Source organism: Ambystoma mexicanum, chromosome 3p (assembly GCF_040938575.1).
Source record: "Ambystoma mexicanum isolate Mex_15411 chromosome 3p, UKY_AmexF1_1, whole genome shotgun sequence".
In the NCBI taxonomy this organism is placed as follows: domain Eukaryota; kingdom Metazoa; phylum Chordata; class Amphibia; order Caudata; family Ambystomatidae; genus Ambystoma; species Ambystoma mexicanum.
Window position 1 is genome coordinate 22,300,518 of NC_090925.1, and position 23,865 is coordinate 22,324,382.

General features: G+C 47.6%; 1 protein-coding gene across 13 annotated transcripts in view; it reads left to right on the top strand.

The window, feature by feature from the left end:
- The window catches only part of LOC138580086 (protein FAM118A-like), a 1,834,209-nt gene that overhangs the window by 1,019,684 nt on the left and 790,660 nt on the right, over nt 1-23,865 (top strand). For all 13 annotated transcript variants that reach the window (XR_011304173.1, XR_011304175.1, XR_011304174.1 and 10 more), the window contains one exon: nt 5,199-5,484. Coding sequence is in view for 10 of the 13 variants with exons in the window: in XM_069650357.1 (XP_069506458.1) it covers nt 5,199-5,484 (286 nt within the window). In the remaining 3 variants the exon portion in view is untranslated. The remainder of the gene's footprint in view (nt 1-5,198; nt 5,485-23,865) is intronic.

Consider the following 23,865-nt stretch of genomic DNA (forward strand, 5'->3'; position numbering starts at 1 on the left):
GCCTTTTATAAGGGAAAAACCCACCTTACCAGAAAAGGTTTTTCAACCTGAGAATAGACATGACTTTGTCAGGACCATGTCATCTATCTATGAGGGAGAATCATCAGAAGAGGAAGAAGTCACCTCTGCTGGTTTTAAATTTGGCACAAGATCTGTTCCAGAGGAATTAATTAATCCTCAATCAAAAATTGAAGATCTACAAGAATGTTTACAGACTGCAAGTGGTCTGACACTTCTCCAGAGTAAGAATTTGACAAGCCAGACCCATCAAAGCAGGCTGATGCGGGTTACAGAAAACTCATGAATAGAGTTACAGAATTTATGGGGTGGGGTAGGAGTTCACCAGTCTGTCAAGATGATGACATGACTGATATACTATCAGAAACTCCTCAACAAGACCCCATTCTCCCTTTTCACATTGCCTTGCAGATAAGGGTTAGTTCTGCATGGGAACATCCTGTAGCCATCCCGGCAGTTAATACAAAATTTGTGTCTAAATATAGACCCTGCAATTATGATCCAGAATACCTGTGTAAACATCCAACTCCAGAAAGTCTGGTAGTACAAGCAGCCACTTCCACAAGAAATGCTGCATACCCTACAATCCCTCCAGATAGGGACGATAAAAAGGTGGATGCATGGTCTAGGAAGATTTTTACATCAGGGAGTATGGCTTTGAAATCTACTAATGTAACCTGTACCGTGGCAAGGTTCACATATACCCTGTGGGACTGCATGTCAGCGGCAGCTGAACACATCCCAGAAGGTGAAGAGCGTGATGGCTTTCTAGCCATAATAAGGGATGGAAAGGAGGCTTCGGGAGAATGTCTTCAATCAGATTTGGACACAGCTGACAGTATCAGTAGGTCCATGGAAACTAGCTCAGTGCTACGTAGATTTGCGTGGCTAAGAAACTCTGGTTTTGCACTGAATGTGCAATCCAGACTTCTTAATATGCCTTTTGACGGCTCAAGGTTGTTTAGCAGCAAGGCGGATGAAAGTTTGGAGAAGCTGCAGACGTCCAAAGCGGCAGCTAAATCTCTCAGTGCCGCTATAAGACAACCTCAGCAACACCGCTACACGGGCTCATCTTCCTGGAGGGGTCGTCCTTTTGTTATTATTCCTCAATTGGAAAAGGAAGAGGACAGGCCAGTCAGAGAGGTCAAAGAAAATGTCCTCGGGGGCGAGGAAAAGGTGCTAGATCTGCCCCAGCAGCGGCATCTGTCCCTTCAGCCGCTGCTGCAGCTGCCGCAAAACCACTCTGAGGTTTTGACCCACAAGACCCTGGTGGGAGGCAGAATCTCACAGCATCTATAAGAAAGGTGGGGCATTACTTCAGATGCTTGGGCACTGGAAACAGTATCCCAAGGTTACTGCCTTCCTTTTCTAAAGAAACCTCAGCATCACCCCCCGGGATACAACTCTGTCAAACATCCGGATCTGCTCCTGTTGCAGGAAGTTTTAACCCTGCTACAGAAAGGTGCAATAGAACATGTACCTGTAGCGGAGAGGAACAAGGGTTGGTATTCCCCATATTTCCTCATCCCAAAGAAGGACGGAGGACTGAGACCCATCTTTGACTTGAGAAACTTGAACAAGTTCCTAAGGAAGGATAAGTTCAAGATGGTCACACTTTCTCAGATCCTTCAGGCTCTCCAACTCCAGGATTGGTTGGTATCATTGGACCTTCAGGATGCTTACTTTCATGTGCCAATCCATCTCAAGCACAGAAAGTACCTAAGGTTTGCGATTGGCAAGTCTCACTATCAGTTTCGAGTTCTGCCATTCGGGTTAACCTCCGCCCCAAGAGTTTTCACCAAGTTGATGGCGGTGGTGGCAGTGAGTCTCAGGAGAGGGGGGATTTATGTCTACCCCTATCTGGACGATTGGATGATCAGAGCACGTTCCCCGGAGCAGGCCCAGGATCATCTGTCCAAGACTTGTCACTTCCTTCACAAACTAGGGTTTTCTCTGAATTTAAAAAAGTCAAACATGATACCATCACAGAAACTCCAGTTTATTGGAGCAGTCCTGGATACTTGCTCAGGCAAAGCCTCGTCTCCCGAAGAGAGAGCTCACCACATTCTGCAGATGGTAACAGGATTCCAGAATGCCCAGTATCTCCCGGCCTTCGATTTTCTCAGGTTGCTCGGTCTGATGGCATCCTGCAATTTTCTGGTGCCAGAAGCCAGATTGAGAATGAGATCCCTTCAATGGGCTCTGAGAAAGGAATGGTCTCAATTATCAGGGGAAATGTCAGATCTGTTGCAGGTTCCAGCCAAAGTAGCACAGGATCTACAATGGTGGGCTTGCAGACATCATATTCTCAGCAGGGAATCTTTTTGGCAACCATGGCCGGAGATAACAATAGTGACGGATGCCTCACTCACGGGGTGGGGAGCCCATACCAACGATCTGACAATCAGCGGTCGTTGGTTTCCATCGGAGTCCAAACTACACATCAACATTTTGGAGTTGAGGGCAATCAGACTAGCGCTGAAGGCCTTCCTACCCTCTGTATGGGGAAGGAATGTCCTGATAATGACGGGCAACACAGTGGCCATGTACTACCTCAACAAGAGAGGAGGAGTGGGGTCACTGCCGCTGTGCAGAGAGGCAATGCAAATCTGGTTCTGGGCAATACAAGAAGTGATCTCTCTTTCGGCAATTCCTCTAGCCGGAGAGCAAAACACAGCAGCGGACGCTCTGAGCAGGCAGAGTACAGTCTCCAACGAGTGGGAACAAGCTCAGGAAGTCCTTCAAGCTATCTTCGCCCTTTGGGGTACCCCACAGGTGGATCTGTTTGTGACCAGTGTCAACAGGAACTGCAAACTGTACTGCTCAAGGGAATTTCCCCCGAGAGGAGCTCTAGGAGACGCATTCGTAGTGGAATGGGAGTTTCCTCTTCTGTATGCGTTTCCTCCAGTCCCTGTGATCCCTCAGGTAATAAGGAGGTTGAGAATGGTCAGGAAAACCATGATCCTAATTGCCCCGGATGGGGCCAGGAGAACGTGGTACCCGGACCTTCTGGACATGTCCATCTGCCCTCCAATACGTCTTCCCAGAAGAGAGGATCTTCTCTCGCGAGAGGAAGGTCATGTTCTCCATCCAGAGGTCAACACATTCAACCTTCACCCATGGCTTCTGAGAGGTTGAGATACAAGGATTGGGATCTTCTGGATGACGTGATGGAGACTTTGCTTTCGGCCAGAAGGCCAGCAATCAAATCTCTGTATCGGTGTCGTTGGAATAAGTTCAGTAACTGGTGCAGAGAAAAGAATGTGGACCCATTTCAATGTAAAATCCCCACAATTTTATCTTTTCTGTTACATTTAGCTAATCTGGAGCTCCAGGTTGGTACGATAAAAGGATACTTAGCAGCGCTATCCATTTTTAAGCGCTCTTCAGAAGAAGAATTTTACTTCAAGATACCTTTAATAATTCAATTCTTGAAAGGGTTAAACAATGTATTTCCACCAATACCTTTCCAGGTTCCAGTGTGGGATTTGAACTTAGTGCTAAAATTTCTCACATGTATTCCATTTTAGCCTTTACACTCTTGTCCGCTAAGGCACCTTACTTTGAAAATAATAATCCTTGCAGCATTGACATCAGCCCGCAGGGTAAGTGAGTTGCAGGCGCTCTCTAGCGGTCCTCCTCACACTATCTTTTATAATAAGACAAAGTAGCTCTCTTAGAGTTAAACCATTTTTTTTGCCAAAAATTGTTTCGGACTTTCATCTGTCACAAAAAATGACTTTACCTACTTTTTACCCTCCTGCTCATGCAAGCAAAGAAGAGGAGCGGCTGCATAGACTAGATCCCAGAAGAGCTCTTAGTTTCTACATTTCAAGATTGGCAAAAATACGTCAGTGTGATCAACTTTTTGTGGGGTACACTGGACGCAAATTGGGACTGGCGGTAACCAAACAAACATTATCTAGATGGATAATTTTGGCTATAAAAGAATGTTATAGATTGGCTGGGAAAGAACCACCTGATGGATTGAGAGCTCATTCAACCAGGGGCATGGCAACTTCGACAGCACTAAAAAGGGGTGTCCCTGTACAAGACATTTGTGCAGCAGCCACATGGTCATCCATGCATACCTTTATAAAACATTATGCTCTGGACTCGACTTCTTCTCAAGGAAGTCTGTTTGCTAAATCTGTACTCCATTCTGTACACAATTAAGAACAATTCTGCACTCCCACCCCCGAGACAAAACTGCTTTGGGAGTCTATCTAAGATGAGGAATACGTGGGAGGACACAATCCATTCGAAGAACAAGTTACTTACCAACTGTAACGTTCTTTTGATTGGATGTTCCTCCCACATATTCCTCATCGACCCTCCCAACCAACCCCAGAGTATAGTTTACGTGTATTACACTCTTAAGTTCTTTTAAGGTTGGGTCAAAAGAGGCATGCCATTAATCAAAATCAATTGACTACAATATACGAAAAAACAGAACTGAAGCCAGCAGGCGCGCTCGAGGCTCTTATACAGGCGATGACGTTGTTGTTCGACGGGTGCTGCCGAGGGACATCGACGCTGCGGCCTCGAGGGGAGCGCCCTCTGGTGGAAAGGAGAACATTTTTTTCGAAGCAGCAAGCTGAAGGTAAGGATATATCTAAGATGAGGAATACGTGGGAGGAACACCCAATCGAAAGAACGCTACAGTTGGTAAGTAACTTGTTCATCTTTTCCATTCCCTTCCTTACTTATCACTCTGCAGCACTTTACTGTAACGATTGGCATGCATACTGTACCAATCTGCTTGCTTTGGCCCTAAGGTTTATCAGATCTCTACTATGCATAACAGTTGTTTGTATTTGTTGCAATGTGAATACCCCAAAATGCACCAGACCTCTGTAGCTTGTTATGTTGTAGTAAAGCTCTACCCGTGTGGTGAAATGCAGCTGACCATTGTGGATCTCTCAAACCGTTATATTTAGTAGACCATGTGGGCTAATTGCATCCCATGGGGTCCTTGACTCGTCTATTTGTCGTACTGCTGTATCGAACGTTTTGGTTTGCAATGGCTCCTGCCTTGTAAAACGGCAACTAAAAATGCAAATAAACATAGCCTCAATCAGAGTTGACATACAAATGTTTTCTAAAAGTCTTATTTCAATGAAGGTACTTGGATGTTCCTTTCTTGTAACCCTTGTGTAATATTATTCTCTCATTCACAGGAAGCTCTTCACACATTGTACTTCAAAAAATCGTTTGTGTTCATTGGCTGTGGAGAAACCCTTCGTGATCACGTATTCCAGTCCCTCTTCTGGCACAGCACAGAGAAGAATCGTAATTTAGAACATTACATGGTAGTCCAAAAGAAAGACGAGGACTCATTTTATAAACTGCAAAAAGACATGCTCCTTCTTGGTATCAAAGTAATATCTTTTGGCGAAAATTTCACGCATTTTCCACAGTATCTCAGGAGTTTGTCATCATTAATTGCCGAAGAGAGAAGCATAGGTAACTATGTGTGCAATATGTACCTTAGAATAAGTATGATCGTTCACACATGTTCAGCAAGGAGATACGAGCAGAGATGGGCAGACCAGGTTCAAGCTGAAGAGGGATGTACATGCAGCAACCCTGGTCTGACAGTATAGGAAGCTTGTACCCTACTCCCTTTGCTCTGGGTGGTGTTAGACTCCAAGTAGACCCTCAAAAAGGGACATGGAAGCCATATAACTTTCTCAACCTTTCTTTATTCCTTCACGTAACAACTGTCCTTCCTTACCCTGTCCCCTCCCTTCCCTCCTCCCGCCTCCCTCTCCCAGTCCCCAGTCTGTCCTCCTTAAAGGAACCCTCCTCCATTTCTCCACCACAAAACCTCCCCCTTGCTTAGCATGGAAGTTCAGTGCTCACATTTGCTAGATCAGGCGTAAGGGTCTCCTTGTGGTTCACTGGGGACGCCCAGGTGATTTGCGAGTCTCCCCTGACCTTTCCACACCTCGTGGTTCGCTTGCTTCTTCGTTTCTCGGTTCTTCCTCTTCTGCTGATGTCTCCTCCATCAGTTCAGGCCCCTTGAGATGTCACTTGTGGAAAAACGAGGCATTCCAGGTTATCTCACACCCATCTGCTTTTGCGGTCACCATCGGCCCTTTCACGTCGGTCACTATGAGTGGTTCCTGGTTGTACCTTGTGTCGTTCTTCCTTTGCTGTCTTTGTCTCACCAGAATGGTCTACCCGATTGGGAATTGGTGTTTCTTCGCCCCCTCTTTTGGTCCACCCACTCTTTCGCCTTTCTTTTCTGTTCCGCGTCTAGCTCTCGGATTTCGGCATCCTGTTCTGCTGTGTAGTCTTCTAATTGTGGGAGGCGAGTTTGAGGTTTGTACTTTATCATTAGTTCCACTTCTGTCCGTCCTGTTGCTTGGTATGGTATATTTTTGTAGCTCCTCAACATTTGCATATTGCTTGGGGTAGCAACGTTTAATCAGCGGTTGCCTTTTGTCGGGTTTGCTTAATGGTGGACATGAACCGTTCCATCATCCCATTGGCCTGTGGCCACAATGGTGTGATTCTCTGGTGGGGGAATCCTAGATGGGCAGCAAGTTTTCAAAAGTCTTGACCTTGAAATGGTAGACCGTTATCTGTCTTTATGGTGTTCGGGAGTCCCCATTCACTCAATAGTTCATCGATCACTCCCGCTAAATGGTGGAATGCTGTAGATTGTACATATTTTATTAGTGGGAATCGGGAGTATTCGTCCATTATTACAAAAAGATGTCCTCCTTCCTCTAGTGGGCTATAGAAATCCATGGCTATTCTTTGCCAGGGTCCATCTGATAGTGGTACTATCTGTAGTGGGCATGGGGGACAGATCAACAATTGCATCCATGTACGGGAAATACACTTGGTTTCGTAGTATCTTTATGTTTGCAACCCCCTCATTGTCCCTCACAGGCTATGGTCACACGTGCTTTCCTCAGGCCTTTGGGGACCACTAGGCGGTTGCCTCGTAACAGTATCCCTTGTTCTGTTGTGGCGAGTTTGTTTTGTATTTTCCCCATCCAGTTCTTTCTTGTCCTCTTCCCCGTCCACAAATCTTTCTGTGCGGAGGTGTTTCCACTTGTTTGCATTTTTGCCCAACAAACCCAGGACACAACTTCTGGTCGACAGCCTTGAAGCCCTCAACCTCTCCTGACATACCACTGGTCCCACTCACTCAGGTGGTCACAACCTTGATGCGATCTTCAGCCCCGATGACCTCGTCTCTATTGCCAGTCCCAAACCCTTTATCTGGGCAGACCACTCTGCCATCCTTTCTCTATCCACCCTCCAGCCCCTCCTTCCACGACTTCCCCTGCCCTCACCTTTGATCACAAATGCTGGAACAAAGTGAAGGTACTCCCCGACCTAGCCGATGCCCTGCTACTCTGACCCCTTGCAATGCTGCCATGTGGTAGACCTTAACCATCAAATCCTTTGACTCCTGGCTTAAAGAATCACTAATTCCTCTCACCCCCCCTCGCCCCACAGCCACTCACAAAGGACTGTCCCCCAGATTGTTCACACCCCACCTGAAGACCTTCAAAAGTCAAAAGAACTCTCTTGAGCGCAAATGGCAAGCATCTAAAATCACTCTCAGCAGACCTATTTTCGCCCACCACCACCCTAATTACAAATCCGAGATCTGAAAGGCCAAAAAGGCCTATTACAATAAACAAATTCTGAACTGTGGCAGCAGTAGCAAAGAACTCCACAAGATCATCTCTGAATTTGTGAAACCTACTTACACCTCTGCCCAAACCACCCCCACACAAACGCTCTGTGATTCCCTTTTGCTACATTTCTACAACACTGCACTTGACAGGACGGCAACCCTTAACTCCAAACTCTCCACCCTCAACCCATGTCCCTCACCTAGCCTGCCTGATCCCTTTGCCCCATCAACCTCAATGCCAGCCTTCGACTCCTTCCAACCACTCTCGAGAAACGAGTTGCTAGATCTACTATCAGGCAGCAGACCCGCCGGATCCCCCATAACCCGTCTCTGTTAGGCAGAAACCTGTGCAGTTCCCTCTGGGACCACTGCAAAAGATTTAGGACTACAGGTTTTTGGCAGTAAACCCACTTGGTAACAGTTTTTACCACACAGATTCACTTGGTAGCTGTGGCTGAGCAGTCAGACTTCCCTCAAGAAGAGTTAGGGAGTATACAGAGTATTCACAATAGGTCAAGAGAACACAGTAGAACAAGTAAACACTGACCAGGGCTTGGTGTAAAAGAGATATAATTATTTATTTAAAACCACATCTAGAAAAACACATAGGCACTAATAGTAAGCAATTCAAAAACACGGTCACTAAAAGATATACACTCCCTTAAAAGAATATTAGACAAGTCTTAAGTAAGGCCCCACTTATTTTCAGACAGCGGTGAGCGCTTAACGTAGATGGCACTCTAATAGTTTGTTTTAAAAAGGGAGAGAAAAGCAGAGAATAAATTGAAACAGGTCCCAACACTTTTTCACGAACACAACAAGAGAGAAAGGCAAAGTAACACAGTGAATTCAGAGTCAATAGGCTGGATCCGCTTTAAGAGGATCAAAACGAAATGTGTCCAAGGTCACACGGTTGCAGTGCACAAAAGTCTTGTAACGGTTCAAAAAGGAGTTGGACCAAGGAAAGGGACCAGTTAGAGGTTCAAGGCGGCCAGCCCAGTCCAGAAGGTTAAGGGTTTATTATTACCTTGTAGCAATCTTTAGAAAGGGAGGCCTGACGGACACGGTACCTTAAAGTGGTGAGAACGCTCCGGCGGGGGCAGTTGTTCCTGGCAGCGGGTGCAAGTTGGTGCTTCGTCTGGGGGAAGAGAGGATCTCGTCGTGGAGGAAGACAGGAGTCCGTTGCACTGTCAGGGAAGAAACCAGCCGCAGAGTTTCTCAGGTACAAGGAGCGGTCCGGTGATTCGCAGTTCAGTGGTGAGTGGCTATCCGGCTGCCGGGGTGCTTGGCACGGGCAGTTCGACCACAAACCGGGCTGGGATGCGAAGAAATAAAGGTAAACTGGTTGTGCCCACCAGTCAGGGGAAGAAGCCTCTCCAGCCGGGAGATCTTCTCTGTCGTCGGGAAGTGGTGAGTCGGTTCTGCAGGGCTCCACCGGTGGTGTCGTCGTGGTGGGTCGGCTCAACTTCTCCCTCGTCGGATTCTCAGGTCCTGTGGCGTCTTCTGAAGTTCCAGTGCCCAAAGCCCTGCTTTTATGCAGCATACCCCCATTCACTCAGCCTAGCTGTCACTCAAACATGCTAAGTGGTGAGCCGGCCGGCTCACCACTTGGGCCAATCACACAAGAGTGCGACCTGAGTTACCAAGGTAACTCGGTCCAGGGTGCCTAAATCCCCTCCCACACCCCTTGTGGTACCCAGACAGAGTGGCACCACTTTTGGAGGCTTCTGTGGAGAAGCCCGCCAAAAAGTGGAACAAAGGGCTCGACTTGGGTTGGAGTCACAGAAGAAAACACAAACGTCATTTTAGAATCGAGTCTTGGCAAAAAATACCAACCGGAGAATTAATATTAATTAAATAAACCGGCGGTATGTTCGAGGCTATGAGAATTAAATAATTAAAGTTGGTAGCCTCGAACAATGGGAAAATCCCATAGGAAAACATTCGCCGTCCAATATTAAAAGTAGTTTCCACTGCCACCAGCCAAAACTCGATCAGGGGGGACGGAGACGTGCTCCCTCGACTAACAGACCCTGGAGCAAACGAATTGTCCCGACCAGTACGTCCACAATATGATGGTTTGTACTGGTTTCTGTTAATAATTTGGGACTAGTAAAGCCAATGGTGACTTTACAAGCCCTGGGAGACAGTAGTCAGTCCCGGGGTATGGAGTCTATGGTGGGGTGTCACTATGACAACCCTGTGTTACTGCACGGAGGGTGCTGTGTAACACACATAGGAAAAACACGTGAGACCCTATGGAGTAAAGGACCCCATAGCCCATAAAACACATTACCAGTCAAAGGAATACCGTAAATCATGTCCAAGAGTGGGAGAAAAAGAGTCTCACTCTTGGCAGGAGAAAAAAACAAACCCCAGAAATCCAGCAAAGCTGCTGAGGGACTCACTAGGTTAGGAAATTCAGCCTAAAGAGAGAATTCTCCCTAACAGTCTCCCGCCTCTCTTCTGGAAGAAATATTCCCCTCTACTTGCGCAGGAGAACACTCAAGGTCCATACTAAACGCCTCCCTCACCTCTGGTACCTTTCCAGAAGACTTTAAAATACTGCTTCTAAAAAAAGACATCCCTTGACCCTATGAATTACAGGCCGATCTCCAACACCAGATTTCCCACGAAACTCATTGACCGGGTGTTAGGAAAGATTTCATAATTGTATGTAATTTCCCCTCCCTGTGGCAACCCCCAAACTTTTTGCTGCTGTTTTACACCCTGATCTAGACTTTGCCAGAGAAGCGCAGCCTTCCGCCGCATTCCTCTGGGCTTTCGCTCAATTTTTATGGGGAAACTGACATGCCTTTAAGACAGTCAGTACTGGGAGACTTTGTTTCCCTTAGTCCTTTCCTCATGTTGCAGCTTTTGTGCAACATGAAACAAGAGTGCACTGTAACTTACTTTACCACGCTCTTGGGTCTCTAGTCATTCCAAAGGCCCTAGAAACTCTCGCTGTACTTATTATGAACTGTTCAAGTTTGTCACGGACAGGACTGGTGGCAGCTATCGTTTCTCTTGTGTTTTGAACCCTTTTTTCGCCATGTTATCTGTGCTTACCGCATTTGGAAAAAATGAGTGGCCTGGCTCCAAAATGGCCATGCCACGAGTTTCTTTGTCCTGTCCTCTGACCGTCTTGCCCCTTCACCTTCCCCAGGTCGAGCCGACCCGGGTCAGTCCTTATTTGGTCATGCACTTTCCCGCGAAACCCAAAGCTTTCGCGGGCTTCTGCATGCCTTCTGTGTATGCCTCCAGGATGTGAGCTGGGATGTCTGTTCCCAATACACATCCTGGGTGCCAGAGAGTCTGGAGCGTCCTGAATGCCTGGGACCACCGTGGTCCGTGGTAGGTCCACGTATGGTGTGAGTGTTTGTGAGCAGATCTCCCATTGGGTCCTCTCTGTTTTGGCGCAAAGAGAACTTTGGATAAGAGGAGGCTGAAAACACCACTACCAGGTCGATCTCCTGAGTTCACACCGAACAAGGGATAAGGAGCCAAGTATCCTGCAACAAAAAGCTGAGTCGAGGAACTGCTGGTGACCCGCTGAAGGTTTGGCACCCTGAACTACTGTCGTTCTGCGAGACCCCTCAGAATCTGATCGTCCTAGAAGGTCCGCGAAGGCGCTTCGACCCATTGGAATAGTGGGATAAACTATTCCCGTCACCTTCCTCAAACCCTGCATGTAAGGCTCTTCGGAAGTGTCCCTGGGCCTACCAGTGGGCTGACCAGTTTACGCAGGACACTTTACTCTGTCATTGCTGCTGTTTCGGGGAAGCCCTCGAAACTTGGTCTACTGCTTGCTCTGCGTCCACAGCACCCTCACACCGGAATTCGTACACTTGGCATTCCCAGGTCTGAAGTGAGACGAGTGTGCCGGGACCAGAGTAAACGCGGTTGCCCTGCTGCGGTAACAACCTGTGCACGTCCGCTGCATTTGGGACACCCTCGACCCTGCATCCTGCTACCCAGAATCTACACGGTGTTGAGACGTCCTGATCATCGCAGCTGAACCTGCCAGCAACGTGAACTGAACTGAAGAAGTCTGGGTCTGCCTGCGTCGGGGACCGGTGAGTAGTCCATACCCCAACCGGTGGTCCCTCGCGCAGGAGCCCGTTTCTTTTCTACCGCTGCTGTGAAATAGCGACTCTATCCCACACTCTTACCCTGCCTCTACCCACAAGTGGATGCCTTGCTTGAGTAGTGGGGACTTGTTGTTCATCGCTTCATTCACCTCCCTGAACTGCCTGAGACCCGTGAAGAGACCCTACTTTATCCATTGGCAACAGCGCGTGCAGGTACATTTGAGCATAAGGCTCCTCTCTTCGTAGGGCTCGGACTTCCTCCTAGTTAGGTGTATTTCTGATGTCGAACTGGGTCTAATGATTACTTGCACTGGCTGTTTTCCTCCCCATCTTGGTGGTCTACATAATACATGTTCCTATCTCCGTAGACTCCTCTGTCTTGTATATATCTTGTATTGATTGTGATGTGTTGGTTTACTTTAGTATTATTGTGATTCTTTGCTATGGTTGATGTTACAAAGGCCTTGTAATAAATGTGTCTATATTTTTAATATAACACCTGTCTGGAGTAATTTGTAAGTGTCCTTGCTTTGTGTGCTTAGTGAGGTCTTTCAGTCACCCTCACCCCTCTTGAGACTTAGTCTTGACCGCCGCCATCGCTACCCTGATTGGTCTGGCTTGTCCAGAGGTTACCCTGTTCCAAGAAACTAGGCTGGCCTTCTGAACCTCTCCCCCTCTAGGTCCGAGTTCAGAAATCCATCTTAACACCGGGCTGCATACTCCCAGCTCAACGGCTTCGTAGAATCCAACAAACTAGTCGACCCTGCACAATCTGTCTTCAGGCCACGCCATGGAACTGAAACCACTCTGATCCCGATCTGGGATAATCTCAAGGTCGCAGCAGGAGGGTTGCACATTGCTAATACTCCTTGATCTGTCAGCAGCTTTTGACACTGTTAACCATTCGATCCTCCTTGACCACCTGCACTCCCTAGGAATTCATGGCTCGGCACTCAAATGGATTGCCTCCTTCCTCAGCAACAGGAAACACATTGCTTTCCTCTCCCCTTTTGTCTCAAATGCTCATGCTGTGAACACCGGGGTACTCCAAGGCGCATTCCTCTCTGCTCTCCTTTTCAACCTCTATTTGACCACTCTACCAGAAATCATCCGCACACACAACCTCTCTTGTTACAACTACGCCGACGATACCCAAATTGTCCTAACAATTCCTAAAACAATTACCAACCCACGTCCCGACCTTGACGCTTGCTCAAGTGATATTGACCATTGGATGACAAGAAACCACCTCCTTCTGAACCCAGATAAAAATGAAATCATTGTGTGTGACAATACGGCCCTTCTCCCTTAACCAATCCCATGGCCCACCTTCCTCGGCATCTCCCCTCCTCCCTCCAAAATAGTCAAAAACCTTGGCTGCACTATGGACTCAGACCTAACCCTTTTCTGCCAGGTCAACAATGTATCAAAATCCTGCCACTACCACCTAAAACTCCTTAGACGCATTTTCCCTTATCTCACCTGTTCCAATAGACTTGCCGCTGTCATGTACATTGTTATGTTGAGACTGGATTATGCCAACTCCTTATATGTGGGAGGACCGGCATACCAACTTAATAAACTCCAAAGAACCCAAAACGCTGCTGCCAGATTCCTTCTCGCCCTGGGACATAGAGACATCTCCCCCAATCTATGCACCCTTCACTGGCTCCCCGTGGGACGAAGGACCACCTTCAAAACCCTATGCATTACCCAACGAGCAGTGCACAAGACAGGCCCAACGTACCTCCAAGAGAAGATTAAACCCTACCTCACATCACGCACTGTAAGATCGAGCACTGCCCACTTACTTGCGATTCCAACCTCCAATTCAGCCAGGATTGGTGGATCTGCCTTCTCAAGCTTGGCTCCTACTCTGTGGAACTCACTCCCACCACACATTCAACACATCCAAGACTACATGGCCTTCTGCAAAGCTCTAAAAACCTGTCTCTTTCCATTAACCTGAATAATAACCATTTATGGCTCTTTCGGTAAACCTGGGTCGCTGAAACCCTACAACACCATGGATCAAGACTTCAATGTCAATATGAGTCTACTACTCATGCCTAGCTGCCTCCTGGGCAATCTCCCTCTGAGTGCAGTTATCGCGGGTGCGTGAATGTAAGCCTGTAAAATGAAAAAGAAGAAAAAACATCCACTCCAGACACTGACCTCTCCTATCACTATGCTCACTCTCCACTCTACACCAACACACAATAGTGCGCAGCTACACCCCTCGGTCAATTCGGCCTAGCTGCTCACAAACAAACAATACCCCATGATCACCTCAGCATCCTGCTAGACCGCAGCTATGGCGCCACGAAAACTTGGCCTAGCTGCTCACATAATCATCCTACACATGGCAAATAACATAACATAACGTGTTTGCATTTTTGAGGTGCACCGCTGCTTGTATAGTGGGGTCTGCCCTGCTTTAAGCTGCGAATTCCTCTGTAGTGATGGCCTGCTCATGCTGTGAACACCGGGGTACTCCAAGGCGCATTCCTCTCTGCTCTCCTTTTCAACCTCTATTTGACCACTCTACCAGAAATCATCCGCACACACAACCTCTCTTGTTACAACTACGCCGACGATACCCAAATTGTCCTAACAATTCCTAAAACAATTCATGGCTCGGCACTCAAATGGATTGCCTCCTTCCTCAGCAACAGGAAACACATTGCTTTCCTCTCCCCTTTTGTCTCAACTGCTCATGCTGTGAACACCGGGGTACTCCAAGGCGCATTCCTCTCTGCTCTCCTTTTCAACCTCTATTTGACCACTCTACCAGAAATCATCCGCACACACAACCTCTCTTGTTACAACTACGCCGACGATACCCAAATTGTCCTAACAATTCCTAAAACAATTACCAACCCACATCCCGACCTTGACGCTTGCTCAAGTGATATTGACCATTGGATGACAAGAAACCACCTCCTTCTGAACCCAGATAAAAATGAAATCATTGTGTGTGACAATAAGGCCCTTCTCCCTTAACCAATCCCATGGCCCACCTTCCTCGGCATCTCCCCTCCTCCCTCCAAAATAGTCAAAAACCTTGGCTGCACTATGGACTCAGACCTAACCCTTTTCTGCCAGGTCAACAATGTATCAAAATCCTGCCACTACCACCTAAAACTCCTTAGACGCATTTTCCCTTATCTCACCTGTTCTAATGCTGCCAGAATGCAATCTCTGAGTCCGACCACCAGACTGCACATTTTCAACTGATCTCTCAATACCACAACACCTAATGTTAGGATGCAGCTACCATCAGGCAATCGCATCAGGTGCACACATATTGAGGGCACCCAAGCACCCTATATTACACTAATCTTTCAAGTGGCCGGGACTACGGTCCCCGAGGGCATTCAACCCACAAGCACTTTGAGGTCATACCAATGATATATAGAGTGCTATATAAATGGCAAATAACATAACATAACGTGTTTGCATTTTTGAGGTGCACCGCTGCTTGTATAGTGGGGTCTGCCCTGCTTTTAGCTGCGAATTCCTCTGTAGTGATGGCAGGGGAAAGAGCGTTGTGCGAAAGGTAAGAGATGTAGTCTTGTGCATCCTGCGTCATGGAGCCCTCTGTTTTCCCTTCTGGGTGCCTGGATAGATAGTCTGCCAGTTTGGCGTCTCCCCAGGTTTGTGGACAATCAGGTAGTCATACTCCTGGAGTCTGATGCCCCACGTTTCAATGCGTGGGGGCATTTTGGTTTTGGGGTTGCCAAACAAGGAGAGCAGTGCCTGGTGACCCGTGATGAGCGTGAATCTTCTACCAGTAATGAAGTGATGAAATTTCTCATAGGCCCATACCGCTGCTAGGCTCTCTCGCTCAGCTTGGGAATTAGCCTGCTCAGTGGGCGACATGGCTCTGCAGGCATATGCGGCCATTCCGCACTTGTGGTGCCCACTGGAGTCTGTCTGGGCAAGTATGGCCCCCAGGCCAACAGGACTGGCATCAGTGGTGAGTTCTGACTCCCACCATGGGTTAAAGTAGGCGAGCCGGCGATTGTTGGCAAGTTTCTCTTTTATGGCGTGAAATGCTTCCTGGCAGCACGTGTCCCATTAGAATGGGGAGTCTTTTTTGAGGAGTCTTCGCAGCGGGTCCATGAGGGTAGCATAGTACGGCAGGTAGCGGGCACAGTAGCCTGCCATCCCTAGGAATGATCGTAGCTCAGCCACATCTGTGGGGGAGGCTAGGCCAACGATGGCGCTGATTTTGTCAGGGTCGGCCATGATGCCCTGGTCTGAAATGATATGGCCAAACCAAAAAATCGTAGGCTATGTTTGTTAATGGCGCACTTTGGTCCGTTGAGGGGGAGCCCAGCCTTGTGTAGGATGTTGCACACCGCTTTCAGTGCGCAGTCGTACTGGTCTTGGGTGGCTCCAAAGATAAGAATGTTGTCACTGTAATTGAGGGCAACAAGCACTGGGGATATCAGTCTGCGAATTGTCTCTTGAAATATCTCTGCAGTGGAGAATATCACAACATTGAGCTGCTTGTAGCGAAACAGCCCTTTGCGAGTTGCAAAAGTGGTTATAGGTCTGGAGGTGGGGTCAATCACTAGCTGGTGATACCCTTAGTTCAGGTCTAGTTTGGAGAAATTAATGGCCTGGTTGAGCCTCACTAGCATGTCCTCAATGTTGGGTCCTGGGTGCCTCTTTCTTTGAATTGCAGTGTTCGCTATGCTCATGTCTACGAAGAGTCGCCCGCGACAATTGTCCTTTGGCGCGCGACTAGAGGGGACACCAATGGGGTGGGGCTGTCTACTCTCTCGATGATGTCGTTGTCTAGGAGTAGTTGCAGTTTGTGCGTGACTTGGGCCTGTAGGTGGAATCAGACTCTGCGAGGGTGTTGAGGGACCGGGTTGTCTTTTGGGTCAATGTGGAGGGATATGACTGTGTCTTTTAACATGCCCACCCCTTTCGAATTGCTTTAGGAATAGGGATTTAATATCCTCGATGGTCATTTCTTGACAGGATATTGAGCCCAGGATGGGAGACCCTGGACATCTTCGGATTGGTCATACTGGATGTCAATCAAGGCCAGGGCCCTGGCAGTCCGGTAGCTGAAAAGACATTGTCCTGTTGTAGGGCTACGGATGACGTGAATGGTGGTGAGCACCCTTTGCCCTTCATGAAGTAGGTCACATTGGAATTGTCCTTTCGATTGGAGCGGTTGGCTGCGCCCCACTGGAATATGCAAATTTGGGATGGACATAATGGGTAGGCGTCTTCTATGGCGTGGTGGAGGCACTCATTCATGACATTGACTGTTGCTCCGGTGTCCATGATAAATTGGTTGATTAGGTCGCTGATTTGGACAGCGACCTTTGGGGCTGTGCTGTCGTCCGAGGTATCACTGATGAGTCTGCCGTATTCTTTGCTGTACCTGTCGTGAGTGTAGTATTGGTCGTCTCTTTGTTCTATCCCTCCATCCGGCGCTGGGTTTTCATATGGGTCCTGGCTGGGTACATGCTCACGTCGGGTCCGTAGCTGTGTCCCTGGTCGAGGGCGTAGCCTGCCAGTGGTTTGGGCGAGTAGTCATATGCATTTGAGTAATGCGCTGGTGGGTCTATGTTGAGATCTTCCATCAGCCTTATTACTCCTGCTTGGGCCAGAAGTGTCGGCATGTTTCTGTCTTGGGTTGTTCTCGTGATGACCCGGTTGTGGTATGGTCTGGGACCGGGCCCTCTCGGCTGCTCAAGTCTCCTGACCGGGCCTGACTGTGGGGTCGGTCTCTAGGCGACAAGCAGGGATTTCTCCCTCCACATCGCCTGAAAGTGTTTTTTCCGGGCCACACCTCATGCACATTTGGCCTATGGCCGGGCATTGGCCCCTGTGAGGGAATTCTAGCATTGCTTGTCTCCTTGGGGCTGTCGGTGCAGGCTTCGCGCATCTTGTCTACCTGGCGTTCCTGGGTTGCGGGCGTATCCGTGAGGTTCAGTGACCATTGCTGCAATGGTGTCACCTTTCTTTGGGTTCTCCATGGCTGTCTCCTGCACATCCATTTATTCATATATCTTGGCTGGGTCGATGATCTCTTGTAGTGAGAGGGTTTTTTTAGTAGGTGCTTTCTAAAGAGTTTTGAGGTACATCACTCAGTAATCCTGAGTCTGATCGATTCGTCATCGTTGAAATTGGCAAAGTCACAGTAGGTGATTTTCCTCTGGAGCCTGATGATGAATTCCCATACGGTCTTGTGCGGTAGCTGTACACATTGATTGAATGCATATCTCTCATAGTCTCTGTTAGGTAGTTTGATTTGTTTCCTGTTGACGGCAGAAATTAGGCGTTGATAAGTAGTTTTGGCTTGCGACGGGATTGTCTTTAGGATCCCCTTATCTCCTTCCCATCTATGTTGGCAAATATTTCAATTTTGTTGGGTGAGTCCTGGTCTCTTATGGCTCTCATAAAATCCTCGAATTCCTCCATCCATTCTTCCCACCTCTGTCCCTGGTCATGATGTGGTTGTAGTTTGAACGGGTTGGGTCGCCTTAGGTAGGCCGCCCTGGAGGCCAGTCCTGTTCGGATGACGACCTGGGCTCCTGCGCGTGCACCTGCAGCCGATCGTGCCTCGTCTGTCATTTTTGCGGTTTATAGGTGTGCTTGCTTACCCTTTGGTCAATATGCTTTTGTGCTGTCTATGCTTCGTTGCCTGTCTGTGTAACTGGGTTTCCTTAGGGGTCTCCCACTCTTTCCTGCTCCTTGCAGTTTGAACGTGATGGGGCTTGTGCAGGCGTCTGTCCCACACCCTGTCTCTAGTCAAACTCTCCTCACTGGTCACTAGGTTATGCCATGCAGTGTCTTTTGCTGAGTCCGTGCCCCCTTTCTTTTGGTATGTCTCTCTTTTTTTTTTGTTTGGGATAATCACCTCCCTGGTGGCGTAGTGTAGTGGCCACGTGCGTTGTCACGGCCGTACCGGAGTGTTGTCTCTGATGTGGGCTGGGTCGTATACGGATGCACGTGCTGCTCTCCTAGTGCAGCCACGTGCGTTTCACCAACTCCTTTGACTTGCAGGCAGTGCGCGTGTCCAGCTGCCTGCTTCCGCTGTCATGTGCAGCTTACTGTTGTCCATGCCGGGTCCTCGTCACTAGTTCCTGCGGCTCTCTGCTGGCTCCTGCCGGCTACTCCTTCTTGAGTCCGCTGTCTCCTGTGCCGGTCCTTCTGCGAGGCTCCCCACGCCCGCTCATCCTCCTCGACATCTCTCTAAGCCTTCCTCAATCTCCCGCTGGGTACTCCTCACCCGCGGCCATAGTTGCCCCCACACGGCACCCGGTGGCGTCGTTCGGAAGCATGGGGCCATATCTCTTTGTCGCCAGTTGTTAGAGCCCAAGTAGAGCCCCAAAACGGGACACAGGAGCCATATAACGTTCTCGACCTTTCTTTATTTCTTCACATAACAACTGTCCTTCCTTCCCCTGTCACCTCCCCTTCCTCCCTCCTCCCTCTCCCCATCCCGAGTCTGTCCTCCTTAGAGGAGCCCTCCTCCATTTCTCCACCACCACAGGTGCCCGATTCTAATTGCACCGAACCACTGCTGTAAATTTAGTTTGAAGCATGAACCTTGGAGGAAAGGGCAGATGAGAAGATAGCCCCACTGCGATGGTCGAAAAAAACATCACATTAGACGCACATTCAAATAGACTTGATTTCACTAGTGAAAATGAGATGCACATTCTTGTCAAAACATCACCATGTAAAATGTGTAATAATTCAAGGGCTTAACGTTTAGGGAAAACAATGTCTGCAGTGGCTTATTTAGCTTATGTGGCTTATGTAGTTCCCGAGGCCTCTTCCTAAATGCTGCAGGTCATCTTGCTTCTTTGGCTGTGGTTTAAGAGGCCACACATGTTCCAATGCTGCAAGATTCTTTGCTCGAAACAAAACTTGCTTTGGGAGCTACAGATCCTGTGGTGGAAACTCAAAAAACCTTGCTCCAGCAAAATGAAAGACATCTTTCTATATTTCAGAGCTTGGAGCTCATTGAAAAGCCAAAAATAGTCTGGAGGCAAACTAAGCCGTACATGTTTTTAGCATAAAAAACTCAGCACTGAGCCAGGCAGCTCCAGCCGGAATCAGATGGACTTCCAGCATTCATTCCTTAGTTGGAGCTGGGTATGGGCTCTCAAAGTGAATCAGCGAATCTTTACCCCCAAAACAAACAAATCAGTGTTTAGCATACCATTAGGAAGCTGGCCAGTCTTTTTCGACGGGCCTAGCGATAAAGACCAGATCCTTGGTCTCTCCATTGAAAGGTACTCTACATGCACTCAGCTGTCAATGTAGCAAAAGATGTGACATGGCTTGGCCTCCCCACTACTATGAATATCTAAACCGAGTCCCAAAGCATGAAATCAACCATTGTGTACACCGAAATGGTAATGGCCAATTTCACAGGGTACTTTCTCTTTTTCTGTGATGTCTAATCCATAGAGATTTACTAATCTGAACCACATAAAAGTATTCGGCTATTGAATGATGTCATTCTTTTCTTCTGTATATAACATGCAGCTCTGCACACTAAATTGAGTCAAGGTGCACTCCGGGCAAGTACCTATTTGCTGGTCAGAAAAGGCATGAGGCACATTTAGCAGAGCAGACATTTAGTACACACTACCCAAACGCTAGAGTATAAGGTATTCATGTGTATTGCACAAGCATGGTCGTAACTCAAGGATCTTCTGTCTCCTCTCTGTCTGAAATCAGCCGGTGGAGCTTGAATAAGAATTGCTTACTCAATCTTCAGATGCATCTTATCTGCCAACAGAGGGGGGCCAATATGTTGCAAAACATAAAATAAGGGCTAATTCCTTAAAGTGCATACAAGCACCCGCAGCAAATAAAGATGCAACTTCTTCATTGGGGCTGACGAGGCTCATGGTGCCGATTAAGGGGTGTTGAACTGCACAGAGTTACAGGGCCTGTGCTGCTTGTCCTTGAATGAGGTTTGGCTATGCCTTCAGACTAATAAACGGTCCAGCTGTGGTATGTAAGGTTAGGAGGTCTGAGATGTTGGATTTAAGTTGTGCTTTGGAATGTGGGGATGAGGGGGTTTCAGCAATGGAGGACACACTAAGTTACATTTCTCCTTCAGTGCTGAATCTTTAGAGGGATGTGGTGCATGTAAATTAAGGTTTATCAGTACTGGCTTGCATGGAATGATATGATGGGTTATTTATAACGCTCTTAATACCCAGAGGTTTCTAAGCACAGACCCGGGGATTGAACCTGTGTTGTTCCGTGTTGTCTTGCGTCCAAGGCGAGCACGTTGCCGCTGAGCTATCCTCTCGACACAATTGATGAAACAACACATAGGCAACTCACTATTATTTATACACATGGGCCCGGGAGGCAGAAAAACACAACACAGAAAAAGGGCCCCTGTTTTAGTCTTCAATTATTTAATATATTGGATAGTGTTTGGGATAACATGTGGAACACAAACTTGATATCATGTGATTTATTTCATAAAATATATAATGTGAAGTCAAGAAATAACATATATTCAAGTTACCTGTATACATTCATACATGGGGACAGAACAGATCATGGATTAGCCAGTGCATACAACCAACATTGAGACATCCATACTTGCATTCGTACTAATACACATGACTGTGACAAAGACCAAAAACAACTGTGAGTAATAAAAATGAAACAACACAGTCAGCCTCGTTACAAGTTTGCCGGTCCAGAAACAAGGGTGCCGGTAAGCTCACCGGCACCCTTGTTTCCGGAACGGCAAACTACACATCTGCCAGCCGGAGCCGCTGTACCAGACAGGTCTGACACTGCCGGGCGCAGCGGCCATGGTAGGCAGACAGTTCATGGAAGCACTGGCACCGTTAACAACCGTGCCAGTGCTTCAAAGTCCCCACTCTCATAGAGTCCTTTGGGACTCTATGGGAGTGGGGACTTACATTTTACCAGTGCCTGACTTCCTGGGCCGCTGGATTTGTAATCTCCCAGCGGCACCAGGATGTCAGGCGCTGGTAAAATATTACGAGTCCGGTGGCATCCTGCCGGTAGCATGTCACAAAAAGGAAATGGTGAATGGGAGTCTGAATATCTTAGATCAGCTCCTTTAATCTGGTATACAATTCCAGCAGCCAGTGTTAATCATGAACATTCAGCGCCATTACTCTGTAAAACGTGGCATGTGAATGAGTATAGCACCTACGTCTCTATATTTATATATATATATGTATATATATATACATATATATGTATATATATATATGTATGTATATATATTTATATATATGACCTGTATTTACTGTGTTCCACGTTGTTTCTGCATTCGGAAATGGATGCCCTCATCCTCAGCACTGGAGTGCCTCCAATGGTTTCCATGGAGCCCGATCAACAAGGCTCCTGATTGGCCTGCTTGTGTGTATCTGGGCCTACTGGTGTTAGGCAGAATCATATGCAGTACCCTTTGGAAACACCACACACAATTAAGGCTACAAGTGAAGTACAATTTCACCTTTGGTACAAGCCTGTACTACACAGTAAAGTAGTAGCGATGGCTGAGCAGCCAGACTTATCTCAAGAGTAAAGTGAGCAGTATCAGAAGTTACACAAAGGACACCAATTACTATGGTTCAAATAAACACTGATTCAAGGTTTCTGAGTAAAAGAATATACATGTATTTACACCATCAGTTATAAAACAGTTCACTATTATAAAGCAGCAGAAAATCACAATCTTAATACACTACAATGACCCCCAATCATTTCTTGACAAGTTAAGCTCAAAATGAAGTGTGAGCAAAATGGCACTCCAGCAATTTAAAAGGGAGGAAAAGACAAGGTTATGCAAAATCAACAACACCAACAAGTGATAGCCAGGGCATTCTAGAAAAGGCTTACTCCAACTAGGATTCAAGTCAATAGGCCTAAGCCAATGTTAGTGGTTCAGAGTCTTTGCAGAGGATCACACAGTTCAAAGTAGTTTGTGGTTAAGTCTTTGCCAAGAGTTCAAAACAAAGTTGGTCGGAGGAAAAGTTATTGAAACGAGTAGAGAAGGACAAGCCTTTGGAGAGGCAAAAGATTTCAAACACTTTCACCACGGTCGGACGGAACGGACGACCAGATTTGAACAGTACCTTAAATGAAGACGAATGCTGTAGCTAAGGCGGTTGTTCCTGGCAGTTCCTGCAGGCTCACGGTTCCTGAAGCAACAGTCGTGGTGACAAGAAGGAGGAAGACTGGAGGGTCCTGCACTGCCTAGGGAAGAAGCCAGCAGCAGAGCAAAGTGTCAAATAAAAGGTGCGCTCCTTAAAACTCAAACAGGTTCCGTTCCTCCTGGCTATCCGGTTCACTGCAGCAATGCACAACAAATTCGACCAGGAGAGGAAGGCCAGCGTTTGGTGTTTGCCGAGCTGTTTGGTCTCACTAAGCACAAAGGAAGAATATTCCTTGCAGATCTTCTCTGTCGTCAGAGTTTCGGATGATTCGGACTTCACCGGGATGTCCAGTAGTTGCAGCAGTCGTCTTCCTTCAGCTCCTCGTTGGTTCTCTCGTTCCAGTGGCGACTCTGCCTTCCAAGTTCCAGAGACCTGCTTTTAAGCAGTTTTCCCCATTCACACAACCTGGCTGTCAATCCCACAGCAGGGTGGGTGTCCTGGCAGGCCAGCCACCTAGCCAATCAAACTAGAGTGTGACTTGGGTCTCCAAGGAGACCCTGTGCAGGGGGCCTCAAACCCCTCCCTCACATCCAGTCCACCCAGACACTCAGGTGCCTAAGGAGGGCTTCTGTGGAGAAGCCCGCCAAAGGACGGTGAACAAAGGAACCAAACCTGGTTTGGTGCGCAGAGTAAAACACGAGAAAGACCTTTACAAAAAGAAATGGCGAATAAACCTGACCGGAACCAAATAAAAATAAATGGGGTCCAGGGGGTTAGAGTTTGAGGCTACCACCATAGCCTCTAAGGTTACTGAGGCTATTTTCATAGCTCGCAGTAGAATAAAAATGGTAGATACCACCGCCACCAGCCAAATCTTAGAGAAAGAGGAACAAAATAATGTTCCATGAGAATCAGACAAAAAGGAATAACTATTAACCATTCCAGT